The sequence below is a fragment of the Ochotona princeps genome, chromosome 21, assembly GCF_030435755.1.
Source record: "Ochotona princeps isolate mOchPri1 chromosome 21, mOchPri1.hap1, whole genome shotgun sequence".
In the NCBI taxonomy this organism is placed as follows: Eukaryota; Metazoa; Chordata; class Mammalia; order Lagomorpha; family Ochotonidae; genus Ochotona; species Ochotona princeps.
The window spans coordinates 28236304-28262554 of NC_080852.1; the positions used below are offsets into that span (position 1 = coordinate 28236304).

Here is a 26251-nt window from a genome sequence, read left to right on the forward strand (position 1 = left end):
GTCATTCTGCTGGGAAACTCCCCGGAATAGGGGATGGTCGCTTTTGTTGTGTTGCTAGTGCCTGAGTGTGTGTTTCCACTGCCCTTAACTATAACCCAGACCCAGTGTGCTAGCCAACTAACCCCAGGTGGGCACTGACCTGCGCTCTCCCCAGCAACGTAAACCCATCTGAGGTGAGACACATGTGCAGCCTGTCTCTGAACTTGGATGGGCTGTTGGCTGTTGGTGCCAAATTCAACAAGGGGACCAACTCAGGCAAAGAGAGGACAACAAGAAGAGGTGGGACTTGTCAACCTATCTGGGTAAAGTTTCTACACCTCCAGAGAGGCTTCCTGAAGGAGCTTAGGTTGAGCACCAGGGGTGCTCCACAGGCCAAGTACCAGACCCTGTCACCAGCCAGATGCCTGATGCTGTCATGGACCAGACACATGACGCCATCACAGACACAGGGCTAGATGCAAGGTATCACGAGGCCAATACCGGACATGGGGTGCACTGTAGAGAGCTGGCCACAGGAGACGCTGTCATGGGCTTGGCTTTGGGCACGCAGAATCATCCCTGGGCAGACCCAAGAGCAGCAGTACTTCGTGCTCTTGGCAGAGCCTGGACAAGATGGGACCACATCCTCTCCAGAGCCACTGTGCTGCACAGCCGAGTCAGTCCTCAACTGTGGGGCCCATGCTCCGCTGTCCTGAGTAAACAAACCATGAGTTCTAGAATCCTCATATAGCAGAGAGAACCCACCCGCCCGCCTCGCCCCGCCCCGCTCCAGGTTCCAGGGTACCAAGGGAAGCTGACCGTCTGTGTGCCATGGCTTGTGAGCAGGGGGATCTTCAGAACCCACTCATACCACCACTGTCTGCTCCAAAACTCAACACTCAATTCAATGTAGAAGGTTGGAGTTCAGGGGTGTGGCCAAGGGTAGGGGATCTGGTTCCCTAGGATCTGTGCCAGCTATCCCTATGATCCATGGGCCCCATTTGTCCATATCCTGATGGGTGTATCCTTTGTAGACCAGGAACTTGACTCTGGGTGGTTCCAATCTTTTTTTTTTAAATATTTATTTTTATTAGAAAGATATACAGAGTGGAAAAGAGACAGAGAGGAAGATCTATTGATGATTCACTCCCCAAGTGGCCACAATGGCTGGAGCTACGTCAAACTGAAGCCAGGAGCCCCGAGCCTTTTCTGGGTCTTTCACGCGGGTGCAGGATTCAAAGGCTTTGCACTGTCTTCCACTGCTTTCCCAGGCCACAAGCAGGGAGCTGGATGAGAAGCAGGGCCACTGGGATTAGAACCGGCATCATTATGGGATCCCGGCATGCTCAAGGCGAGGGCTTTAGCCACTAGACTACCATGCCAGGCCCCAGTTCCAAGCTTTAGAGTAACCACAGAGTTGTGACAGAAGAGCTGTGTTGGAAATGGGAGACCAATGGCTGGCCTTGTGGCACTGTAGGTTACCACCACCTGTGATACTAACATCCCATAGGAGTGCACACAGTAATGGACTGCTTGTGGCAGAGTGGAAGGTGACTCTTCCCACCCACAACCTGGGCAGTCTGAGTGAGCAGGGATGTGTGGGTCCAAGAGCCTAGAGCACAAAGCCTCCTCCAATATCTTTCCCCAGAGTCATGGTTCCAGGGCTGCGGTCACACTAATGTGTCCTGCAAGGTGATCAAGGGCAAGTTGGTGGAGGTGGGCAAGTGGCCATGGCAGGTGAGCATTCTCTACCTGGGCATCTACATGTGTAGCGGCTCACTCATCCACCACCAGTGGATCCTCACAGCTGCCAACTGTTTACAGAGGTCAGTCATGGGGGGCTCGCTGGGCCCCAGAGACTTGACTTCTGGCCTGGGGCGCACTGGGGAAACCGGGGACCTGGGAGGAAAGAGACCCTTCTGGGTAGCCCCATGCCAAGACCCCTCTCTCCAGCCAGAGACAGCCTCACCGCCTGATATCCTGCCTTCTACCCACCAGATCCAAAGATCCCAATCAGTACTCTGTGAAGGTGGGAGTCCAGCAGCTCCCAGAAAACAGCACCCAGCTCTCGATCATCCACATTGTGATCCACGAGGACTTCAACAATTCTATGTCCCAGGACATTGCCCTGCTGAAGCTCAGGGACCCGGTCTCCTGGTCCATCCTCGTCCAGCCTGTCTGCCTCCCCAAGAAAAATTTCAAACTACCCATCGGAAGCACATGCTGGGCCATTGGCTGGGGATCTACAGGGAAAAGTGAGTGCGAGGCCAGCAGAGGTCTCAGGGCATGTGTCCTCCAGAGCACAGCCACGTCCTGGGCTTGGTCATTCATTTCTTCCTTCACTCATCCACTCAGCAGGCATTTGCTGTGTACCTGCTGTGCTTTACACTGTCCCATCCTCTATCCTATCTGAAATTTTGTGTTCTCCCCAAATGCCCACCACAGCTTGGACTGGGTCCGGCCAAGGCAAGGAGCCAGGAACTCAACCTGGATCTGTTCTCTGGGTGGCAGGTACCCAACAACAAGCTGAACTGCACATGGAAACAGAGCCTGGACTGTGGTACTAGATATGGTTGTTCCAAGCAGCGTCTTAACCACTGTGCTAAATACCTGCTCCCTCACTCTCATTTGAAAGATGTACTTGTCCTGCATAAGACCAGATTCTCAAAGTTGTTCCATGGCAATAAGTTAATCTTCGGCTATGACTGGGATTGCTGGTGGTGGCTGTGGGTAGCCTGAGGGCCATGACCTCAGGAGGCACCGAGGCACTGAGGAGGCTCCGGTAGCCACCGTGGGTTCTGCTTACCTTGAAGGTCCTGGAGGTCTGATTCCAGTTGGTGCTACCCTGAGGCCCTAGCGTCGGGGCACCTTTGCAGGGTCCTGCCTTCCAGGACCATACTCTGGGTGCTAGGGCCTTCGCTCACAGCTTCTTTCATTGTCTACAAGTCCCTCCAGTGAGCTGGGGCATTTTCCAAAGTCAAGCTATGGGCTGAAGCCTCGGTAAATGAGTGTCCCAAGAAATGACGCTGCCACCTACATTGGCCAGGGTGGACGTCTCTGAGGTGGAGTTATGGTGAGCAGGAGAGGGGCTCACTGTACAAGAGCTGTCTCTCCACAGAGATCCTAAAGCTCCCATACAGTCTTCAGGAGGTGGCCGTCAGGATCCTACACAATGAGGCGTGCAACCAGAGGTACCGCTTCCTCCGGTCCAAAGGCCAGAAGAAGTTCATCGGGAAGGACATGCTATGTGGCGGCTCCGAGTGGGGCCTGGACACATGTCAGGTGCGGAGTGTGTGGGCCTGGGCAGGGACCTGGGCAGGGACTTTGTGGTACTGGGAGAAATTGGGAGAAAGGTCCTAGTCTGTGAAATACCCTTCGCTGCCACCACAAGGATGGAGCTAGGAGTGTGGCAGAGTATTTCCCACCTCTTAAGTTCATCTGCACGCCAGCCACAAGCTAGTTGCTGGCTCAGCCAGTTCTACATTTACAGCGGTGGCATCCTGTTCACGCGCGTCTGCCATTCGCACCTGCTATGCAGCGTTGTTTTTTGAGATTTGTCCATCTTGACACACACAGCTGTCATTCACAAACAGCTCTGTGACAATCTCTGTTGTGAATGTGCCACAATTTGTCTGTCCTCTAGTTTAAAGACATCCAGGGAGGTCCCGTTTTTTTGTTTCGCTGTGTCTTCGTATCTCAAACTCTGCCACGCATTTTCCTATGTATATATTGTAGAACTTGCACACGGAAGTAGTGGAGTCACAGGTGATATTTTCTTTCATCCTCCACAGTCATTGCCAGATTGTCTTCCAAGACGGTGGTATCAACCCACGTTCCCACTGCTCCCTGAATTTGATCCTTGCCAGGTTTTGGTGTTGTCAGGCTCTGCAGTGTTTTTGTGCCCGTCGTACTGCAATGTGCGTGTCACAAGCACAGGTGCAGCAGGCGTTCATGCACCAGGCTTTTGCTCTTCTGTGAGTCACTTATCCACAGACTGTACATGTTTTCTATGGCTTGCCTTTTCCTTCTTTTTCAAAAGTATTCTGGATAATACTTCTGTGCTCATTGTGCCTGTTGCAAAATTCTTAAGTCGGTTTTCCATTTATCTTCATTTTGTTTATACTGACTTTTGTAAAAACAGCAATGTGAATTTTAATGTCGTTAGATATATGGTGTTTTATTGTTTAAGAAATCTGTATTTTTTTTTTTTTTGAGGCACACAGAGAGGTTGTCTCCTGTTCCCAAAGTTTAGAAATTTCATTGAATTCACGTGGCATTTATTTGGTGGATGGCAAAAGACAGGGGTCTATTTTCATTTATTTCCTGTGGAAGCTGTTGGTTGCTGCACACTGACTGCACCCAGTCTCCCCCAAATGTCAAGCTTCTAGACACATGGGGGCTTTCTTCCATTGTGCACACGGATTCGTAGCTTGGAGCTTGCTGGCTTTCTAGTACAGGTATTTGAGGCTAGAGATTTCCCTCTACCTACTGCTTTAGCTTCATGCTATAAAAAAACTGAAGTATAGTATTTAATTTTTTTATTGTAATGATCTTTACATAATTGATTAGGGCACAAAGGGTTAAGGGCTATAGGAAAGTGGGTACGACCATTGTTTCCACATTCTCTTTTTCCTTCCTGTTTCTGGGAGAAGAGAGAGGATAAAGGGAGAAGCCACTGTCAGCCTCCCAGCCATCCCAGGATCCCCAATGTGGGGCATGCTCTGAGGGCACTGCTCAAGTGGTTTTGGTAGTTCAACAGTTCTGAATGACTGCCAATCTCACCATTCCAGGCACAATGAAATCTTTCCAGAATCCACTGGCTGACATAGTCCATGTTAGAGTCTTCATTTGCCCAGATTTTCACTGCCAATGCTTGGCTGGGGTAGTTGATCAATTTGTTCTGTCCTCCATTCTCTGCTATGGTAGCAGGTGTCCTCTGCAGGTTCTAATGTACCATCGTATCCTCCCTGTGCAACTGGCTATGTTGTCTGTATTTTTTTATTCTTCTACAGCTCTAAATATTTTATGTATAATTTTTGTTTGATGATTTTATTCTTTTTTTTCTGTTGCTATTGATTTGCCTCACAAGATCCAGTGATCATGTGATCATGAAACTAGCTCTATATTGCTACCAGTTAGATGGAATATTCTGAGACTTGTTTGGTGTTCTTGTGTGTGGTTAAATTCTCTAATGGTTATTTTATTATTTTCAATTTCAATAAATTTATTTTCCATGGACTTGATATTCTTTTTTTTAAGCAGAAATTTCTAGCTTTCTGTTTAAAACATTTTTTAAAAAAAGATTTATTTATTTTTATTGCAAAGTCAGATATACAGAGAGGCGGAGAGACAGAGAGGAAGATCTTCCATCCGATGTTTCACCCCCCAAGCAGCCGCAAAGGCTGGAGCTGAGCCAATCCGAAGCCAGGAGCCAGGAGCTTCCTCCAGGTCTCCCATACTGGTGCAAGGGCTCAAGGCTTTGGGCCATCCTCAACTGCTTTCCCAGGCCACTGGCAGGGAGTTGGCTGGAAAGTGGAATAGCTGGGACATGAACCAGCGCCCATATGGGAACCTGGTGCTTGTAAGGCAGAGGATTAACCACAGAGCCACTGCAGCTCGCCCAAGATTTTCATTCTTTTGTTTTCTTAGAAATGCCTTTTTCATGATAGTAAAAGTATTTAGGTGTTATGTTCTAATTATTTTCTTTAAATATTTTATTGCATTTTTTCAAATTCCCTTCATCTAGAAGGTTGGGAGAGGAAATTCTTCTTTTCCTTTTCTCTAAATGCACAGCTAGATCTAGTCATTCACTGACTCCTGAAGGGTGTTTTTCAGTGATGATTAGACAAGTCCTGCTCGGACAGCCTCAATCCCCATCTCACTTCCGTCCCTCTCGCCTCCTCCCAGGGTCATCTCTAGGCCACCACCACTCTTTAAAATGATTGTAGTTTAAAGTTGTTTTGTTTTGTTTTGTTTGTAGTGAGACAAGTCTCTCTTCATTCTTCCTTGTTTGAAGCATTTTCCTGGCAGTTCTCGAAGGTTCATTGTAATTGAGCAATCTCTGAGATGTGTTGTCAGAAGGGGAAAGCATGTTGGGATTTCTGGCGGAAATTGGCAGTCAGAGGCGGGGACCCTTGTTTTTTCCTCTGTTCCCCGTGTCCCCAGGCCAGGGGTCTGTGACACTCATAGTCGTGTCACCACAGGCTGCTGCTTCACCATATCCCTGGGTGTCACAGAGGTGGCTTTATTGTGAGCGGAATCTCCCCTTGTGCTGTGTTTTCTGCTGGTCTCACGGGTTTCGGGTGCATTTGCTTTGTTCTAAGCATCCTGTCTGGGTCGAGTCTGGCCAACCCAGAAACATAATACCTACCGGCGGCAGCAGCTCGCCTCTGCTTCGCTGTGTGTGTGTTCCCTCCTTCTCCACCCTGTCCCCTGCAACGCCCAGAACACGGCCGTCTTCCAGGAGACTCTGTGTCATTTGAGGTTTAGGTGTGTCTCTGGGAAACAGCCGAATGCCGGATCTCTCAACGTGTCTGAGGGACTGTCCTGACATCCGCTTGCCAGAGACGACTGTGGTTTCTGTCCCTTGACCTTGCATTTGGTTTTGATTTTTCTCCCCTCCCTGCACTCTGGTTTAATGGGTGAGAAGTTACACATGTAGGCTGTGTTCTGCTGTTGGCCACCCTCTGTTTTCCACACACATAGTTAAAATTGAATTAACACCAAGGATTCATCCAAGTCTACGGCTTCCTCGGCAGGGCCAGAACCTGCCTGCCTGCACGGTTTGCATTTCCGTCTCTTGTGGAAACTCCTGGGCAACTCAGCTTACGGAGGTCCTCCATCCTAGCTGGGAGTCTTGGTGTCCCTGTGAGCCGCCATTCCCAATGGCATCAATGATTTCTCCCGAAATTTTCCACAGTTTTGCAAAGCTCTTCCATGGACATCCTGGAGTCACCCGCTTTCTCACACTTCACCCTGGAGCCTCGTGTGGGGCTGAGTCCATGCTGGAATCTGGTCCCAGGAGTCACTGCCATGTGCCAGGAGTGCCATGGCCGCACTGCCAGAATAATGCCAAGCTTTTACTCAGCGTGCAGAGCCTGTTTAATGGACAGTTATACCTGGCCCCTTTCCAGGATTATCCGTCCCCTACCCAGCGTGGTTTTTTTTTGTTGTTGTTGTTGTTGTTGTTTTGTTTTGTTTCATTCATCTGCTGGATTCAGGTTTATACTCTTTCAGTAAAACACATTTTTAACGACCTGTTTACCTAGCAGACAATGGCTGCTGAGCCCAGCTCAGGTATGGGACAACAGATTGCCCTTGGGTCTGGGGAAACAAACCCTTCCACTTGGCACAATGCAAAATGTCTTTTGTTCTCGTCCCTGCTGTAAAGCTGGACTCCACTTTAAGGAGTGGAGAGGAAATTACTGCTCCTGGCATCTGGTGGGAGGATCAGGACTGTAGTTCACTTGCAGAATGCTCGTCCAGCTTCCAAAACAATTGAAACAACGCCAATGATCCCCTCCTTGAACACAGGATCCAAGTTGCTGAAGAAGCCTGTTCTCATTTGAGTAGTTGCTCTTGGGCAGTATCTTCAAGTTGTTTAGCTCATCATCCTGGGACGTGACAGGCTTTCTATCACACTTGGATGAAATTGTTTGCATTTTCTATAGAAACTTTTCATTCCATGCAGAGTGTAAATTCACAAAGAGGAGTTTGTCAACAGAGTCTTGAGATTCTGCGACAGTGTGCTTTCCAGGGATGTGGTTCTGGCCTCTGTTCTACTCAAACCACAAAGCATTTGCATCCTCCTTGTCTCTGGTTCTCTTCCTGAAGGCTCACAAGTGGCTCATCTGTTACTGTGGAAGAATAAATGATTGACTTTCTCTCAAGCCTATGATTTTTCTGCCTCCAGATGCATGTCTTTATGAATTCCTCTTTGTGCTAATAAAAGTAATATATTTTGTTCTCTCCTGTCTGATAGGTACGTGTTTGAGAGCAGGACTCCACTTGGTGCAGGGCAGGCCCATATCCTGCAAGGGAATATGTGGTGTCCCTCTCTTCCTGCACTCTATTTGTGTAATTTAGCACTTTTGAAAGTGACTCGTTGTTCTGTGCCGATGAGCTGATTCATATTTTGTGACTGGGTTCTGACGTTATTTCACTGGGGCTTGAGCATGTCCACATGCAGCAGACATGTGAGGGCCTGTTGCTCTGTCTCTCGGCCCCCTCTCCTTTCTCTCCCCCTTTAAGGCCTGCAGTTGATTGTGGCTTCACGCAGTGAACCTCACACTGTCATGCTGCCCTCTTCCTTTGCCCTCCCCGCAGCAAGCGCCTGCCTGACTCTGTAGCACAGCGTGTCCTGAAAGGCTGGTGCAGCTTTGTAAGCTGCGCAGTGTTGTTACATGTGTGTTTAATCTGCATAGATGATACAGCAGTTGCTTCATGCTGGGGGGGTTCACAGTAAATGGTTTTCTCTTTTCAAACTGTTGCTTCCACATGATAATGTCAAATCTTCCTTCTTTCCCTGCAACATAGTTTTGGACTGAGTTCACAATTTTCAACTGCTTTCATTATGAAACCTGGTCCGGTTAGAAGACTCCATGTCTGAGTCGATTGGATTTAAGCCTTAATGCACACGCAGAGGTCAGTGAGCTGGCCACAGCAGTGTCCTGGCTGTGGAGGCTCTCTCATGTCTCGGCTCTACTAGTTTCAGGAGGTGTTATTGGTTGCCCTCTAACTGCTAACTTCACTGAGACTTGGTGTCCTTCACGGGTTAGCCTTAATTTTGACAGATGAAATCTGACACAGTTAGTTCCCTCTCTTGAGAATTGTGGGTTTCAAATCTTATGTTGAAAAAGATGCTTCCTCTAGAGTCATATAGGCATGCACTAAGTAATTAGCTTTACCTTTTTAATTTTTCATGTCAGAGTTTTTCATTCTCCTGGAGCATGCTATAGGATTTGACTTCATTTCCTCCACCTGTGAGCCAATGCCTGCCCCATTCTCAGAATAGTCCTGCTTTCCCCTAGACTTGACGTTTTCTGGAACCCATTCAAGTCCCTTCGTAAAGGCACCACTGTCCCAGTGGTCTCTTTTTCTGTGTTTATGCTGGGGCTTTGCTGCTTCCATGATTATAGCTTTGAAATATATCTATGTAGTAGGAAAATCTGTCCTGAGCCTGTCTCTCCAGTTGTGTCTTGTTTACCAAAACTGTCACAGATTTCATGGATCAGTATAAAATTCAATATCAATTTTAAAATCAGATTGGCAAATTCCTGAAAAACACTCTGCTGGTATTTTCTTTTTAAAAATCTATATTGACTATTTTCCCTTTTATTTAAAAGGCAGAAAGAGAGAGAGAGAGGAAGAGAGAGAGAAAGAGGTCTTCCACCCTCTGGTTCACTCTCCAAATGCCTGCAACAACCAGGACTGAGCCAAGCCAAGGCTAGCAGCCAGGAGCTCAACCCAAGTCCACCCTTGGATGACAGGGACTTTTGTGGCTGAGTGCTCACTGGCTGCCTCCCAGGGTGTGCATCAGCAGGAAGCTGGATCAGAAGCAGAGGAGCCCAGACCCCAACCAGACCCTCTGATATGGGACTTGGAAATCCCATGCAACCATCATTCCACTGTGCCAAAGCATGCCCTTCCTCTTCCTGCTGGAATTTTTAATTAGAATTTCTTGAACTCTAGATATTAATGTTAGAAGAATTTACATTATTAAAACTTAAAACTTTTTTTTTACTCTGTTGAAAAGACAAAGAAGTAATAAGAAAACATACATGGGAAGTAACGCTGAACACAAGCAGCATTCATTCCTCTATCAGCAAGCCCGAGAACTGTGAAGGGGGCCCAGGATGTCAGGGAGAATACGGATTTAGTTCCTTTTCCAAACACTTGTTAAAGTCCCTTCACAGCGACTCCTGTGTGATAGCCCCCGTCTCCAGGCCCGCGGGCCCGGACTGTGCTCTCGGATTTTCTCTCGCCTGGCACTGCTGTGATGCCCGGCCCTCTCCATGGGCAGGGTGATTTGAGGACACATGCTGCTGGGTTTGTCTTTTGTCTCCCACATGCAGCAACGAGGCTGGTGTTGCTGGCTTTGGCAAAGGGCTCTGGGGCAAGAGCCATCTTCTGGGCTCTTCTGAGCTCCCTGGATTCCTTAGGGTCCTTCCATGCTGGGTCTTTATTTTCCTGTCAGCATTTATAACCATACAGTTTGGGCTCCAGGTACAATAGGGTTAGGTCACTACCTGTGACGCCAGCTTCCCATATGAGCTCCAGTTCAAATCCTGACTCTTCCACTGGTGAACCAGATCCCTGCTCACAAGCCTGAGGCGGGGAGAGGAAGACGGTTCAAGTGTTTGGGGCTCTGCCCCCAATGTGGGAGACCCCAGGGGAGCTCTAGGTGCCTGGCTGCAGCCTGACCCAACTGGGCCCTTATAGCCATTTGGGGAGTGGACCAGCAGATAGAAAAGCGCTCTGTCTATAACTGCTTTTCAAGTAAATAAATAAATCTTCTTAAACAAAATTTTAAATAATAAAAGGATACTTTAAAAAAAATCTTGCATTTTTCATTATCTTCAGCAAGAGGTCCATGAGAGTATCTCAGGTTCTGCAGTGCAGGAAACCAAACTCTGAGACCTGGGATCTCTCTCCTTTCCTGTCGCTTGGCCTCTGCTGCGCACAGCAGTCTTTCTGCACCTGGGTAGTGATCTTCTCTTAGGAGCTTAGACCTAGCTTTCTTATTTTTTTTTCTTTCAGTATTTTATAGCCTCTACATTTGATTATGCTCTGTAAATCCTAGTGCATGCTACACACACACACACAATAATAATAACAAATGCAACAAGCTGCTTTTATGATTTATAACATTTCCCAACACAATGGGAGAGTGTAAAGAAAAACTTTAAAGATCCCAGGAATGGCAGCTGGTACCTTTCAACCTACACGTGATTCCTACACACCCACAACCGCTTTCCCACAGAAAGAGGGAACTGGCTCCACGCAGCTCACTCTCACTCTGCAAGCAAGTGGAGATCCTAGGGGGAAAGGTCAAGGGTAGCACCTTGGAGGTCATCAGGGTTGAAGGGAAGGTGGAGAGGGGAACTGAGGAGGGAACTTAAAATCCAATGCAGAGCGAGCCAGCCAGGTCTATTCCTCTCTGAGTGGCCAGCGCTCACGCATCACTCCCCCCCCCCCCCCTTGTGCTCTGCAGGATAACTCGGGCAGCTCCCTCGTGTGCCAAGTCAACGACACCTGGATTCAGGTGGGGGTAGTGAGCTGGAGCTTCAGCTGTGGCCGGCGCCACTTCCCCACCGTCTACACCAGCACCCCCCATTTCACCCAGTGGATCGAGAAGCAGATCTCCGACATGAGGTTCGTCAGCCGGGCCGGCCCTGCCCTCCTCGCCGGCCACATCCTGCTCGTCTCACTGGGCTCCCTGTGGCTGCTGTGAGCAGAAGTTCGGGCTGGTCACTCCTGAGAGGGCGGTGGCTCCTCTCGCCCCTCTGCTGTGTGCGGGAGAGGTGAACGCAGCAGGGGGCACTGGAGAGCAGGGCAGAGTGACAGGATCCCAGATCAATGAAGACCTGTGAGCCGCTGGGGTCGTCATCATCATCGTCTTCTTTGGCCAGAGCCCTTTAGACCTCCCTGTTGAACCTGCCCCCAGGGTCTTGCTCATTTTTATTTATTTGCTTTTTAAGATTTTGGTTTTTTAATTTGAAAGGCAGAGTTATAGAGAGAAAAGGAAAGAGAGTTCTTCCACCTGCTGGCTTACTCTCCCAAGTGCCCACAAGGGCCAGAGATGGACTGGTCTGAAGCCAGGAGTCAGGAGCTTCTTCTGAGTGTACCATGTGGATGCAGGGGTCCAAGGATTTGGGCCATCCTCCGCTGCTGTCCCAGGTGCATTAGCAGGGAGCTGGATGGGAAGTGCAGCAACCAGGGCTTCAGCTAGCACCACAGGGTGGAGGTTAGCCTACTGTGCCTCAGTGCTGGCCCAGGGTCTTCCATGCGGCCCTGGAGACTGCTACAGATTGAAGCCCCTGCTCGGTCTTCTCCACACTGCAGCCATCCCTGGGGTCCCCGCGTCCATTCCCCGGCTCTCAGAGCTTAGGGTTCCTTTCCCCAAGAAGCTGCCCTTGTGCCTGGGGTGCTGGAACCTACAGGTCTCCCCCTCCACTGGTGTCCCTTGGGATCTGGCAAACCTTCCTGGTCCCTCCCCTCCACAAGCTGGGACTGGGGCGCATGGGCCAGGCAGGAAAATGGGTGCAGTGTGCACACCGTGAGCTTCTGGGCAGCCTCTGCCACCACCAAGGTACCTCAGACTGGATTAAAGGGTCTCCCGCACAGCCCCCCACAAGGCAGACCTGCGGCATCAGGATCTGAACTGCCAGGCACCCTTGTCTTTGGGGAGCCATCTTCCTGTTTTCTGAGATTGGGGCCTTAAGTGGCCAACTGGAGTGTCTCTTCCCCAGATGCAGGGCCTGGGTCAGTGTTTGCATGTCCTGGCTGGTCGCATGTTCTGTCAGGTTGCGTTTTCCAATAGCTCGGAATTAAGTTTTCTTGCAGGATTTTCCAGATTTAAAAAAAAAAAAAAAAAAGAATCAAGTAGCAGAGAGACAGAGCAAGGGAGCAGGAGAACATGTGAGAACTCCCCAGAGGCCCATGGCATCCAGGAAGGGGACTGGGTGAATCCTGGGGCCGGGAGCTCAATGCAGCTCTCTCGCGTGGTGTCAGGGACCCGGTCACTTAAGCAACCCAGGGATCTTGCACTGGCAGGCAGCGGATCCATGCGGCTCTCTGAACCACGGTCTTCCTCGTACTATGCATAAAATCTCTCATCTGGGGTTGGGGGTACATTATTTTCTGCAGCCCAAATTCCCTGGATAGGGTTGAGAGTGGAAGGGTCCTTGGAGGCAAGTGCATAATGATACATTCTTTAAAACCATATTAGCCCGCTCCATTTCAGGGCCCTGGGCCAAGGCTTTTCCAACTGCAGCCACAGTGGGGCCACGCTAAGCTCGGGCACTAAACACACACACACACACACACACACACTCACACACACACACCTTGTCCTTGGTTTTCATTGCCTTGCATAACAGTGCCCCGGGGCGGTGGAGTGAGGGGCAAGGAGACCCAGGTACTGGCAGAGAGTGGCCTGAGCTTGGAGGGGCAGCTGGCCGTACTGGGCAGCCTGGAGAGCACCAGTTCAGGGCCTAAGACATGCGGATTGTGCGTCACGGGGCCGGCTCTGCGGGCGGGGGCCGCCAGGGGGAGCCCGCGCGGCCCGGGCACCAGGAGCGTGCCAGCCGAGCTCAGGCGGGCGGCCCGTGGGGGGGCGCCGTCTTGGGGACGCGCTGTGAGGCGAGAGGAGCAGGGAGGCGGTGCTGCTCTCCCAGGATGGAGGCCTGGATTGCCGCGCCCCGCCGCGCCAGCACCCGTGCCCCTCTGCTTCTGCCCCTACTGCTGCTGCTGCTGCTGCTGCTGTGGAGACCCCCAGGTGAGCCCCACTCTTGCTCTCCCCAACGCGTGTCTGCGCCCGTGGCCTCATCACCCCCTCACCCTCTCCGTGTCCTTCCACAGGCTGCTCAGGCACGCTTGACGCCTCAGAAGCACCCGCTGTAACCATTTCGGCCATCCAGGACAAACCCAGCGTTACCTGCACCCTCAGCACCAGCTGTTTGTCAGACAGTCCTCCAGTACGCCAGCTTGGCACCCAGACCTCACCCGAGACTACGGTCCAGGTGTTACCTTGTGAGTCCAGGGGTCCCGGTGGGACTACTGCCTCATACCCTGCTCCAGGGTCTGACCCGGTCTGTGCCTGAGATAGGCCTGCTGCCAAAGGTCCCACTTCCCCCTATCCACAGAGTCAGGATGGCTGTGGGAACAGAACCCTTGAGCCAAGTTCTTTGAGAGCCCTGTAGGAAACACATGAAACCCAGAGGCCAGGGCTGTGCCAGGAGTCCAGAGCTCAATCCGGCTGCCTGTGTGAGTGACAGGGACCCCAAGCACTACAGTTGGCGCCTGCTGCCTCCCAGGACCCATGCCCCTGATTGCGCTGCCACGGAAATTCTCTGGCTCAGGACCTGCCCCGTCCATGTCATCCACTTTATCCCACCTGCTCCTGTGCCCGGTGAGAAAACACTGGGTCGCTGGCCAGGTGCATCTCCAATGGAAAAGCTGTTGCCAAAACTCTCCTTGACAGAGGAGGTCCCCAGCAGCAGTGGGCACTTATTCTGGGCAGGAATGCACGCCACCCCCACCTGGTATCACAGGTGCTTAGTTTGCAGGCAGGTGGTGTGGAGTAGAGCTTCAGGCATTTAAATCTGAGGTCAGGAGTGAGACACATGGACAAGTCACTGCTTGGGATGTCTGTACCTCCACAGCCAATATTGAAGTTCCTAGTTTCTGTCCCAGCTGTTCTGCTTCTGATTCCGTTCCCTGCTGATGTGCGTGGATGATGATTCTCTCTCTCTCTCTCTCTCTCTCTCTCTCTCTCACTTTCTCTGCCTTTCAAATAAATAAAATGAGAGCATCTGTTTTTCCCTGAGGACCAGTGGGGGCAAATCAGCTTTTGCGGCCACTGCCACTGAGTCTCCTGCTCAGGCTGGGGCTGGGCACACAGGTCGTCCACTTTTCTCTGGCTGAGCCACAGGAGAGGGTGCTGAGTGTGGGTCTGGATGGAGTGCCCAATGAAGGGTCTACTGGGTACTGCAAGGGCTGGGAGGCTGGAGGAACCACTGGGGTCATGGGCTGATCAGCAGGGGTCACCAGCCTGGGCTTCGGGGCCAGGGAGAGGGACACTTGGGCAGTGGCAAGGTTGGTCTGAGCACAGACTCACCTCCCTCCTCCCGCCACCTGCCACCACCTGTCCACACATGCGTAGCTGCAGTGTGTAGCAGGAGCGTTGTTGGCTGAGGCAGCCATGCCGTGGTGGAGGGGAGGCCGGAGTCAGGGGCTGTGCCACTGGATGTGACTGTATCCCTCCTCAGGCTCCTGTCTTCCTCCTCAGCCTGCGGTATCTCCAAGGAGCGGGACCCTACCCTCAGGGACCCAGAGGCCATGGCCCGGCGGTGGCCGTGGATGGTCAGTGTGCGGGCCAACGGCTCTCACATTTGTGCTGGTACCCTCATTTCCTCCCGGTGGGTGCTGACCGTGGCCCACTGCCTGATCAAGTGAGTGGGGGACCCTGGTGGGGGAGGGGAGAGGTGGCCCAATTACCCTGCAGGGGTGGTCCAGCGATGTCATCTGTGCCCTCTGTGGAACCTGCTGCCTAAGCCCCAACTTCTCCCTGGCTGTGAACTAGTCAATGGGCGGAAGGGGGCTGAGTCCCACAGAAATCTTCTGGGACAGTCCTTGAGTACCCACCTGGTCCCTTGGGAACACACCTTGGCAACAGACCCTGCTCTTCCATTCCTGCCCCTTTACTGCCACCAACTCAGTCCTCCTTTCATCACAGGCATGTGAGCCAGTCTGGCCCCAAGTGTAGGGGGTCGGGAGATTGGGGGATTCCGCTCAGACCCAAGGCAGGTGGTCCAGGGGCATAGGACACACAGCAGGTGTGTATGGGTATACTGGGAGTGAGGGGCATGGCAGAGACATATGTACCAGCCTCCAACACCAAGCAGGGGACCCACCAGGACAGGCTCAGGAGCTGGGATGCACACTTCAGCTCTGCTGCTTCCTGGCGACAGTGTAGCTCCGAGCAGGGCATGGGGCTTCTGTGTACACTTTTCTCCCTCCGTAAGGTGCAGGGCTGTCGTGAGGACTGGCAGCAGTGTGGGTGGGGTGGCTGCCTTAGAGGGACGGGACTGGGGCTGACGGTACACTTCCCTCCCCACCCTGGGAGGCACTCCTCAGGAAGGACGTCCACTACACGGTGCAGATGGGGGCCCCGTGGTTGAACCGGGAGGCAGACACCATCTCTGAAGTCGCCGTGACCCAGGTCATAGTGAACAGCAGGTTCCGGGCCCAGCGATACTGGTCCTGGATTGGCCGCGCCAATGACATCGGCCTCCTCAAGCTGCAGCGGGCCTTCGTGTACAGCAAGTACATCTGGCCCGTCTGCCTGCCTGGCACCGACTTCGCTGTGAAGGAGCAGAGAGTGTGCACCGTGACGGGCTGGGGGCTTTCCAGGGCCAACAGTGAGTCAGCGCCGCCGCCCCACCCCACACTACTCCTGCAGGGACTGGTCCTTGGGTGGACATTTCTGTAATGCTCCTGTAATGCTCCGAGGCCTCCTTTTCCTCAAAGGCCTCAGCAGTGAACACATCCTGGCTACTTGGGCATCGGGGAATGCATTCTGCCCACACATGACTCCAGGGCATCAGGCACATGCAGCAAAGCTGAGCAAGAGGGACAGGGAACACGCCTGTGTGACGCCTCACCCCTAGGGAGTCATGTGGGGTCATCTTGTGGCCCTTGACACCCTCAGGACTCTCAGTCTCCTGTCTGTGCAGTTGGGGAGCAGGCCCACCCAGGGTGCTATGCCTGCTGGGTCCTAGGAATGCCCATTTCCTTTAGGGAGCCCCCAGCCCACCAGAGAGGAGCCCCTCCCTGTGACCAAAAATCATGGCTCTGGGGGCCTCGAGCCTATGTGGAAGGAGTAGGGGGTGAGGACTGGCCTACTGGTCAAAAGTGCGCTGTCTCCTAGGAGCTGAGGGCAGTGAAGGAGACCCCTGGGGTAGAGCTGGCCCCTGGTTCCATGCAGGCGGTCTGGGAGAGGTCAGGGTGGAAGTGGGGAAGAGGCCTTTGCAGAGGACATGAATAACAGGAGGGCTGTGGCCCTGAGCAAGGCCAGCCAAGCACTCCAGAGCAATGGAGTGGCCAAAGTGAGATGCCCAGGGGGTGAAGGAGACCTTAGGGGACCCCGGGGGATTGGGCTCTGCAGGAGGGGGAGACCAGGTGTGAGAAAAGCAGGTTGTGGGGGCAGTGTGCCACAGGCTCTGTGCCCATGCCAGCTCAGACTGTGACACAGTGTCTAAGGAGGTCCCCAGGCTGTCCATGGCACATCCAAGAAGCTGGGGGCAGGGCACGGAGAAGCTCAGTGAGCAGACGGGGCAGGGTGGGCAGCAGTGAGGGGCCAGTCCTGAACAGGAGCCTCTGTCTCATAGGCACGTGGCCCCAGTACCAGACCATTCAGGAGAAGGAAGTCACCATCATGAGCACCAAGGAGTGCGAGACCTTCTACCACAGGTTCTCCAGAATGCCCAGGGTGGTTCGCATCGTCAACCCCCAGATGCTGTGTGCTGAGGACAAGGACAGGGAGGAGTTCTGCTATGTGAGCATTCTCCCTGCTCGCCCTCCTCCAGGCACACCTGGTGGGGTGGACCGGGGGGGGGGGGGGGGGAAGGAGGGGCTGCCTGGAGGATCCATTGGGTGTGCCCCAAGCTGAGGCCCCTCCCCCACCAGGTCTCACTTTGATCCTCATCTTCTGTGTCCTCCACCCGTGCCCACAGGAGGAATCTGGCGAGCCCCTGACCTGCCTCTCAGGGGGCACATGGTACCTTCTGGGGATGGTGAGCTGGGGTGCAGGCTGCAAGAGCGAGGCTCCGCCCATCTATCTGCAAGTCTCCTCCTACCACCAGTGGATCTGGGACATAATCAACAACCAGCAGCCCGGGAGCCCACCTGCCCCCTCCAGGGCCCTGCTGCTGGCACTCCTGCTGCCTCTCAGCCTCCTCCCTGCACTGTGTCACTGAGCCGGCTGCCCTGCCCCAAGCATCTGGGGTGCTGCAGGGACGACTCTTGGAATTTCACGAGACAAGATGGAAGCCAGGTGCCCAATTAAATGCTTTTCTTTCCCAGGGCTGCCTTTTTGCCTGCACAGGGAAACAGAATGGGGGTGGGCTGGGGCCTTGGGACAGCTTATGCTGAAAGGTACACAGACCCAAGCCCCCAAGGTCTATCTCTGACCAAGGGCTCAGGGCAGGAGTCGGGGGGGGGCTCCTGTGGAAGAGGGGGAGAAGGGGCAGGGATGACACCAGGGTCGGTTGATGGAGAGCCTAGAGTGTACTGTCAGGACACAGCTTGTAGCTGGGCAAAGGGCAGTGGATCAGGTGCTCCCTGACTGTGGCTGCCTTTCAGACACCAAAGAGCCCTCGGGCATGCTGACCCTCTAGTTAGGTTGCTGCCTGGAACCCAGGACCAACACCTGCCGGGATCGGGCAGGATCCTTGTCAGTAAGACACACCAGCCCACCAGGGTTACCAGAGGCCATGGGCCGGGACTAGGGGTGGCTGTCCACCAGACTCTACCCGCTGCTGTCTGGAGTGCCCACTGGGCTCATGCTGTCTGAGCTCCCTGGAGGCTCACAGCCTGCGTGGGCAGCATGACCACTATGAGAAGCCCATGAACCAGGCTCCAGGGCAGAGGGTTGCCCCAGCTTGGGGTGCGAAACTCAGAGCCTTCTTCCATGCCCGGGCCTTCCACATCTCTGCCCCTCAGGCCCTGTGCTCCTCCTTCCTGTCAGCTTGGGTCACCATCCCTGTGTTGTGCTGACCTGGGTCCATGTGACTCAACTCTGAGCCTCCAGCCGCAAGAGCAGCAGGCAGCAGCTCCCCCTCAGGCTGAAGCCTGTCTCTCGGACTTGGGTACCCCATTCAGGAACCAGGGAGGGGACATCAGTCTGGCCTGAGCCACCTTGTCACCATCATTAGGTCACCTCCCGCATCAATACCCCAGGGACATAAGTGTGAATGCAGGTGTATAGGTGAACCACTATGTGTGAGAGCATATGAAGCATCTGTGTGTATGTGTATGAGAGCACATGTGTGTGAGTACATGTGTATGTGTGACTCTGAGAGCATGTGTTGTGAGTGCATTGTATATGTGTACATGTGTGCGTGTGTGCAATGCACGTATGTATGTGTGTGAGTGCATTGTATATGTGTAGGTGTGAGCGACTGTGTGAGAACATGAGTGCATGTGTATGTAGGTGTAAGTACATGTGTGAGTGCATGTTCGTGTGTGTGTGTGTGTACGAGTGAAGGCCTTCACCTCGCCCACCTCTGGAAGCTGCTTCCCTGCAGGCTGGCGTCTCTGTCTCCCGTGTCCATGGGACTTTGCATGCAGCAGGAAGTCCCTCCCCCAGGATTTAGCCCCTGCCAGCCCTGGGGCCTTTGGTGTGGGTCAGAAACAGTGGAAAGGAAGCTGTGTGCTGTTTTATTCAGTAGGCGGAAGATGTATGGATGCCAGCCTGGGCAGAGACCCCAGCGGGTATGGACAGGGCCGTGGGGACAGCCGCAGGGCCCCCTGAATGCAGGCCAGCAGGCCCAGGCCCCTGCTTCTTCCCTGCTCCTACAGCCTTCCTCTGGCTCCTCTGGGCTGGCACCCCGGCCAGGAGCGGGCAGTCTCCTGGTAGCTGTCTGGCCCGGCTGGAGGCCTCTGTCCCTGCTGTCCCAGTTCTTCCCGCTCACAGTCAGCTGGGGGCAACCTCAGAGCCCCACACTGGGCCACTCGATCACAGCCACTGCTGTCCCTTGCAGAAAGGCTGGGCAGAGGCCCGTCTGGGTGAGGAATGTAGTAGTGTGCTCTGCAGAGGGACAATGGCGACAATGGCACGGGGACCCCTTTGCCGAGCAGAGTGCCCACAAGAGGGCATGAGAGCAGCGGGGTTCGGGCAGACGCCTGCTGGGCTCCGAGGACACAGCTGTGGGCTTCCACCTCTGGCCCGCTGGGGGCCATGTCTGAGCTGGGAGCTGGCATGCGGACTGAGCTCCAGGGCCAGCCAGCCCTGCTGCCACCTGCAGGACACACTGTCACTTCTCCCCTTTCTTCTTCTTGGCCTCATTCTTCTCATCCTCTTCTACCTTGATGGCCACTGTGTCCACACTGTCCTTCTTCTTCTTCTTCTTCTCCTCTGTGGGGGAGGGAGAGAGGCTAGGCAGTGACAATGAGACCTGAGCCCCGCAGGGCCCCTGCATCCTGGCCTGTCCTTGGCTCCCTACCGTGCCAACCCTCCACCAGCCACCTCTTCTCCTGCTGTCATCGCCTCCCTCTAACTGTCTCTGCATGGGATCTCCTGGCCACCCTGAGCCTGCTACAGGCTGAGAGAGGAACATGGACACTCCCAGCCACAGCCCTGAGAAGACTGGCTGGCTAGTGTGGCAGCGGCATGGGACAGTGGCCGGGGCTGGCCAGGGCCCACTCACCTCCCGGGATCTCCGTGAGTTCATTGAGTGGCGGCACGGTCTCCAGCTTGTCCGTGTACATCTTGGCCGCCTTCCGCTGCAGGTAGCGGGCTTCAATCTCCTTCCGGGTACGTGGCACACGGCAGTTGAAGATGCAGCACAGGGTGATAACTGCAGGAGGGACAGGTTTGGTTTCCAGGGAGCAGCTGGGGCAGGTGCTATGCAGACAGGCCAGGCTGGGTTTCCGGCTTTGACAACTGCTCCGCAAAGTTTACAGAAGGGACCTTGCTTTTTCCAACGTGGCCTGGCCCCTGTGAGATGGGCAGCCAGCCCCAACCCTGAGGGTCACACCCATTGGGATAGGGGTCAGGGTGGGCACGGGGAGACCCTGGGCTACAGCTTGCCTAGTGTTGGGGCTCCCTAGGGCCTGTGGGGCTACTCCCTGGGCAGCCATACATCTCCTCCTCAGACTCCAGGGAGCCGGGCCTGAGCTGGCTCACACCCCTATGGACGTGACCGCATCCCCAGCCTCCCTGAGGATTCCCACTGGCCCGGGAGGGAACGTGCTGTGCGAGGGCCCAAATTCTGGCCAGGGCGTTCACCTCACACAGAGCTATTCCAGGAGTGGGGTTCCAGCCAAGGGCTTGCTGCGCCCACACCAGTTGGGCCAGGGCATGGAGTTGGCCTGTGTGACAAGAGGCAGGGCAGGGCTGGGCTGCCAGGACCTGGCTGGCTCAAGCTTGTTTGTCTAAGCCCCCACAGTCTGACCACCTTGACCCCAGCCCCAGGGGAAACGAGGGAGCTGCTTCCTATAATAAATCAGATGACATAACTTCCTGGCAGACGGCAGCCGGCAAGGGCAAGCCAGGCCTATTTTGAGGCATCGAACCAGACCTGTGTAGTCTGGGCCAGAGCGCCCCCCGAAGTCACCTCGTGCAGTCAAAGCAGTGTTCCTTCAGGCAGATACGAGGGTCCCTCAGAAAGTTATGGGGAAGGAACTGAAAAGCTGTTTATTTTGGTGCAAAAAAAAAAAAAAAAAAAAACCTTGCAAACGAGGGATTATGGAAAAATGTGTATCATGAAAAAAGGACGCATGGATTTCAAGGAAAGTTTGCACCAAGATAAACATCTCGCAATTCCATTTCACATGGGTTTTGGATGTTTCCTCATGGTGTGGTCCCATTTTTTCTCTCCCAGACCCTTAGAAGGAAAAAAAAAGTGAACGATTGAGTCTCTGGGATTGAGTGACTGAAGCTGAGACCAGGACCAGGCTGCTGAGTAGGGGACTGGAGAGTCCAGCACATCCGGGCACCTGCCATGAGGACTGCTGCAGTCTGTGCACCACTAGCAGGGTGAGGGGGTGGTGGAGTGATGGGACAAGATGGCATACCTTTCTCATCCCAAAGCTAGACTTGGGTCTCCTCTAGACCCGTGTGTGTGTGTGTGTGTGTGTGTGTGTATGTCTGTGCCTGAGACCCAAGGTTGGCCCCCGACCTTGACCCTGCTGGCTCCTGTACCTCATCCTTCCTCCCACCTCACTCCCCCCACTCCGGCACCTTCTCAGAACTAGGCCCACTCAGTCTCCATAGAGGCTGGTCCCAGGCCTCACAGGCTGAGACTTCAAAGGGAGCTGAGCGGGCAGCTGCTGGGAGGTGGCAGAGCCAGGCTCAACACCACCACCCTCACTGTAGGCCTGCCCCACCCCGCTGCGTGCTCTTCAAACAGAAGGCTCAGGGATGGAGTTCTGGGACCGAGGCAGGGGCTGAGGGACACCAGCTGCTGGGCTGAGGAAGGCACTTCATGTGACACAGCTCCTCTGCCCGTGGGTTCTGAGGTGCAGTGGTACCGCGGAGGCCCAGGCTGACCAGGAAGTAGGACTGTGCGACCAGAGGCAGCACGTTTTGAGCACTGCCCAGGGGCTGCTGGGCCTCGGCAGTAGAGTTGGCCTAGGTCTAGGATGGGGGGCGCATCATGTTGGGGCACCTCCTTATGTCTGCAGCTGCTCAGCCCGTTGGCTCAGGGCCCTCACACTTGTTTGGTTAGGATTGAACAGATGAGGTGTGTGTTGGGGGCAGGGAGGGGAAACACTCCTGGTGCCAGGAGAAGCTCACACAATTCAGATGTCACTTATCTGGCTTGGAGCCCACACATCTGGACCGGCCCCATGCTGGCCATCCTGCCCTCTAGGAAGGCTCCAGCTGGACCCTCAGTGCAGTGTTGCCCCCCAGAGGTCACCCATGACCTTATGTGGAAGGAAAGGACTACTCCCCAGCCTCTGCTCCCACCCCACCCAGGTTTGGGGATGCCTTTCCCGGCTGGAGTCTGTGGGGTTGGGGTTCTTCTGCTCTCACTGCCTGCACCCAAACCTCATCCCCCAGGTAGTCTTCCCAGCCTGCCCGCCTGCTGTGCTTTTCCAGGGCCCAGACCCCCAGGCCGGGAAGGGATGGCACCGAGCTCACTTCTGCCGCATGCAGCTTTGCACGTGGAAGACCCCAGCAAAGGCACCAACCTCCTGCTTTTAACTGAGGCGGCTGTGAGTCATCTGCACCCGGGAAACAGTGTCTGACAAGGCAGCATTCGAAGCCCAGGAGAACCCCCCATCTGTGAGGCATCTGGGACATCTCGGCAGGAGGGTGGCCTTGCTTGGGCCCTGGGCGTGGGCCCTTCAAGCTGGCCCGACTGCAGGAAAAGCATCAGGAGGCCAGGCAGGAGGGAAAAATGACAAGTCCTCCTCCTCCAGTTCCCTATAATTACTGTAATTGCCCTGTGGCTGCCTCCCTGGGGCCGGCAGAATGCTTTGGGTCACCAGTGTCCCATCAGCCCTCCCCGGGGGACCTTGTGTGCATCAGAAGGTGCCAGAAACCACCGTGCAGGCCTCCTGTGGGTGTCCAGCCAGCTTAAACTGTGAGCCCGAGGTTGGGGACATGGGGCGTAGGGGTGCCGCGCTCCCATTGCACAAGACAGAAGGCACGGGCAGCTACTCACTGATGGACAACACGAAGAGGGAAAAGATGCCCACCACGTGCCACAGGCGCATGTCCCAGAATACCACCGTCTCCTTGGTCAGCGGGGGCGGCTTGGGCTTGGGCGGAGCTGTGCTGGGCTGTGGGTCAGGAGAGAGGCGGGTGAGCAGGCCAGCAGAGGCCATGCGGGCTAGGCCGGGACCACAGGGACCCCGGGTCCCAGCCCAAGCATCTCCCAGTCCCCTCTAATCAAGCATCCCGGTCATCCACAGCCAACAGCCTAGACCTTGGAAAGTTCCAGATTAAGAATGAGAGAGCTGAACTCCAGACCACAAAGTCGGGGGGCGGGGGGCTGGCAATGGAAGAGTGACTGATGAGCCCAGGAACCTCAGGGTTTCCCTGCTTCAGCCCTGCCCTCCTCCCCCATTAAGGCAGGTGCAGGTGGGGTTTCAGAACCAAAGCCAAAGACAAGGCCAGGCCCGGGCTGCATGGGGACGGACTGTATGCTTTTATTCTGCCAGTGGGGTCTGGGAGTGGAGGTAGGAGTCAGGGCCCTAGAACCCTTCCAGTCATCTGTGACATACCCTGGGTAGCCTCTTAAGATGGGCCTGCTCTATTGAAAGTCACTTTGGGTCAGGAAAGGACCACCTAGTAAACTGCAGTGCAATAGCGACACCTGGAGGCCAAGGCAAAAAATATGTGTTGGAGCCTGAGCCAGGCACAGCCACCTCCCAGCCTCCAATTCTCCCCTTCCCCCCCTCCCCCATGCTACTCCGTGAAAGTGCATGGCTGTGTGGGGGAAAGTGGGGCTTAGGCCTCTTTCCATGTCTGTAACAGCAATGGATGGTTCCAGGCATCCCCCGGTTGGGGGGGTTGGACACTGACAGGAGGACCCCGGTCCTCTGCAGCATACTGCCCCGATGCACGGGTGGGCCCAGGCATAAGGACACGTGTGGGGTTGGGCACATGTCTATACGTGGCAGGATCCCTGGATCTCCAGGCTCAGTGTGTGGGCCTGACAGGGTTGTAGGACTAGAAGGCTGCAGGAACCAAGGTCAAGTTCTCTGACTTCACAGGGTGGGAGAAGAGTCCTTCACTCAGAACCGACTCGACCCTGGCCCAGCCCCGGCTTGTACACATGGCCAGCTCCGTTCTGCATCAGAGGCCTCCAGGGTCCAGCCTGCTCGTCTATCCTTTCAGGGACACCAGAGCTGACACCTGACTCCCGCCCAGCCTCCTGGACACGCCCCCTGGTCAGCAGCAGCAGGCAGGCACAGGACTCCCTGGGGTGCAGGGCCCTGACCCCATGTCCCCCTCAAAGCCCCCACTCCAGGCCCGTGTCTCCTCTGTCACCTGTTTTCTCTGCCCCCATCCTCCCCCTCTCCAGCCCCCACTCACTCCTGGACTCCTCTGTCCCTGCGTCTCCCCAGCCCTGGGGTTCCTCTCTCTCTGGCCTGGCACTCCAGGAGGCCACACCTGATGACTACCTCCTTTCTGGCTCAGCAGGAGTAGGGTGCAGAGGAGGCCAGGAAGGTTGCAGGTGCTCCTGATCAACACCCCCATCTCCCAGCTCTCACTCTCCCTGCCCCTGCCAAACCAGAACACCTCATCAGACACTCCCGCTCTGAAACCTCCCAGAGACCCCCTCGATCACCAGGGATGAGTCAGACTCCGCCTCTTGGGCTCCACCCCAACCAGGGCTGCTTCATCAGCCCCACCTCCATCCCAGGGCGATGCCTGTCCTCTCCCTCCCCAGACTGGATCCCTAGGAAGTTAGGAGGCACAGGCCACTTCCCAGTTTAGGGTCCAGATCTCCCCTAGGCCACTGGTGTGTCCCCCAATTCAAAGACAGAAGCCTAGGGGAACCCAGAACTCTGAAGGGTGCGCTTCTCCTGCAGACTTTGAAACTGAAACCGGGGGCGCTGAGATTGGGGCCCCGAGGATCCCTGAGGCTCCCCGAGGCCGGGCTGCGCCTGGGCTCCCCTCCCAGGACACCAAGAACGGGTAAAGCCAGCCTTTAACTCCAGCCCATCCTCACCCCGACCCCCCGCGCGCCGCCCAGCCTCACCTCCACCAGCTGCCCGGCGACCCCCGCGAGGCAGATCCCCAGCGCCGTGCCGCCCAGCGCCCAGAGGGGCCCCGTGCCGGGCCACGGCCGCGCCATCTTCGCGGCGCCCTCGCGCGCGGCTGCGGCCGCCCAGGGGAGCCGGGTGATGCCCCTGGCCAGCCAGGTGGCGCTCAGGAGCGGCGGCGGCGAGCGTCGGCGCGGGCGGGCTAGCGGGCATCATTAATTCATCATGGGTGTCGGATTCCTGTGCCACTCGTCCGCATTCACACTGCGGGTGGGGCAGGAAGGCTGCAGACCCCCTCCGGCCCCGGGCACACAGCAGAGGTGCGGGCGAGGAAGTGGGGGTGGGTAGGGAGGGGCGCCACAGGTGGGGGTGTCAGCTCCTGCATCAACAGGTCCCCCTCCCTTCCCCAGTCGGGAGCAGGCAAGGGGCTGGCCCTCCTCGCCTTGAAGTCGGCCTTTGAGAAACGAACTGGATGTGGGGAGGGGGGAGTCCAGAGCCCGGGTTGCCATGGTGACAGGCGCTCGGGGATGTCCTGGGCTTGCTGGCCTGGCTTCCTGCCCAGAGGCAGCTCTGGTCACTGGGCACCAGAGCTGCTAGGGATGAGGGGGGGGGGAGGTGGAGTGGGGAGCAAGGGTTGGTACAGGGATGCCTTCTGCTGAGGCTGTGGAAGGTTCCCGAAGTCACCGGACATCCTACGCCCTGTGGGACAGGGTGGGCTGAGACTTGACTCTGACCTCCACTTGTGATAGTGTGGCCCTGACCTCTCATTGGGCCTGACCCAGGCTGCAGCCCTGACCAGCCCGGGTGTGCAGTGGGGTTCTGAGGGTGAGGAGTGCTGAGGCAACTCACAAGGGACAGCTGTGCAGGTGCAGATCTCCTGGTGCTCCCCTACAAAGCATACCTTCAGAACTGGGGACCCTGAGGAGACAGGGCTGCTGAGGCCTCTTAGGACCAAGGCTGACAGCAGCGGGAAGCAGCAGGCAGGGCAGGAATCAGGATCAATGTTGGCACAGCATGGCTGGCTCAGGGTGCCCATGAAGAGACCCTTGCGGGTGGGCTGGTCATCCTGTCCTCCTCGGGAAGGAAGCAGGAACTCTGCTCAAGCCCA

General features: G+C 55.2%; 3 protein-coding genes across 4 annotated transcripts; 2 read left to right on the forward strand and 1 right to left on the reverse strand.

Annotated features, from left to right (window-relative positions):
- The first annotated feature begins 735 nt into the window (after positions 1 to 735).
- Positions 736 to 11538, forward strand: PRSS46P (serine protease 46). Of its 2 annotated transcripts, none has more exons than XM_058678980.1 (5): positions 736 to 895; positions 1628 to 1805; positions 1978 to 2234; positions 3098 to 3261; positions 11192 to 11538. In XM_058678980.1, exons 1-5 carry the CDS (start codon positions 811 to 813, stop codon positions 11429 to 11431), a joined length of 924 nt encoding a protein of 307 aa, XP_058534963.1. In that variant the 5' UTR covers positions 736 to 810; the 3' UTR covers positions 11432 to 11538. The 2 variants fall into 2 exon arrangements, with proteins under 2 accessions (XP_058534963.1, XP_058534964.1); XM_058678981.1 differs by having other exon boundaries at positions 750 to 817.
- A 1810-nt stretch (positions 11539 to 13348) lies between these two features.
- Positions 13349 to 17678, forward strand: PRSS50 (serine protease 50). Its single transcript, XM_004581730.2, has 6 exons — positions 13349 to 13477; positions 13561 to 13731; positions 14990 to 15152; positions 15838 to 16121; positions 17091 to 17257; positions 17436 to 17678. Exons 1-6 carry the CDS (start codon positions 13378 to 13380, stop codon positions 17676 to 17678), a joined length of 1128 nt encoding a protein of 375 aa, XP_004581787.2. The 5' UTR covers positions 13349 to 13377.
- Positions 17679 to 19124: 1446 nt separating this feature from the next.
- On the reverse strand, positions 19125 to 25726 carry TMIE (transmembrane inner ear). The gene is made up of 4 exons (XM_004581413.3): positions 25140 to 25726; positions 23094 to 23211; positions 20130 to 20279; positions 19125 to 19837 (listed from the first exon to the last, which is right to left on the reverse strand). The coding sequence occupies exons 1-4, from the start codon at positions 25233 to 25235 to the stop codon at positions 19737 to 19739; spliced, it is 465 nt and encodes a 154-aa protein (XP_004581470.1). The 5' UTR covers positions 25236 to 25726; the 3' UTR covers positions 19125 to 19736.
- Between the last annotated feature and the right edge of the window lie 525 nt (positions 25727 to 26251).

Coding starts and splice junctions, on each gene's coding strand:
- PRSS46P (XM_058678980.1), top strand. CDS start 811: ATGGCTTGTGAGCAGGGGGATCTTCAGAACCCACTCATACCACCACTG. Junction 896..1,627: donor CACTCAATTCAATGTAGAAG/GTTGGAGTTCAG, acceptor ATCTTTCCCCAG/AGTCATGGTTCCAGGGCTGC. Junction 3,262..11,191: donor GGGGCCTGGACACATGTCAG/GTGCGGAGTGTG, acceptor TGTGCTCTGCAG/GATAACTCGGGCAGCTCCCT.
- PRSS50 (XM_004581730.2), top strand. CDS start 13,378: ATGGAGGCCTGGATTGCCGCGCCCCGCCGCGCCAGCACCCGTGCCCCT. Junction 13,732..14,989: donor TACGGTCCAGGTGTTACCTT/GTGAGTCCAGGG, acceptor CTTCCTCCTCAG/CCTGCGGTATCTCCAAGGAG. Junction 15,153..15,837: donor GTGGCCCACTGCCTGATCAA/GTGAGTGGGGGA, acceptor GGCACTCCTCAG/GAAGGACGTCCACTACACGG.
- TMIE (XM_004581413.3), bottom strand. CDS start 25,235: ATGGCGCGGCCGTGGCCCGGCACGGGGCCCCTCTGGGCGCTGGGCGGC. Junction 20,280..23,093: donor CCTCTTCGTGTTGTCCATCA/GTGAGTAGCTGC, acceptor TCCCTCCTGCAG/TTATCACCCTGTGCTGCATC. Junction 19,838..20,129: donor ACTCACGGAGATCCCGGGAG/GTGAGTGGGCCC, acceptor CCTCCCCCACAG/AGGAGAAGAAGAAGAAGAAG.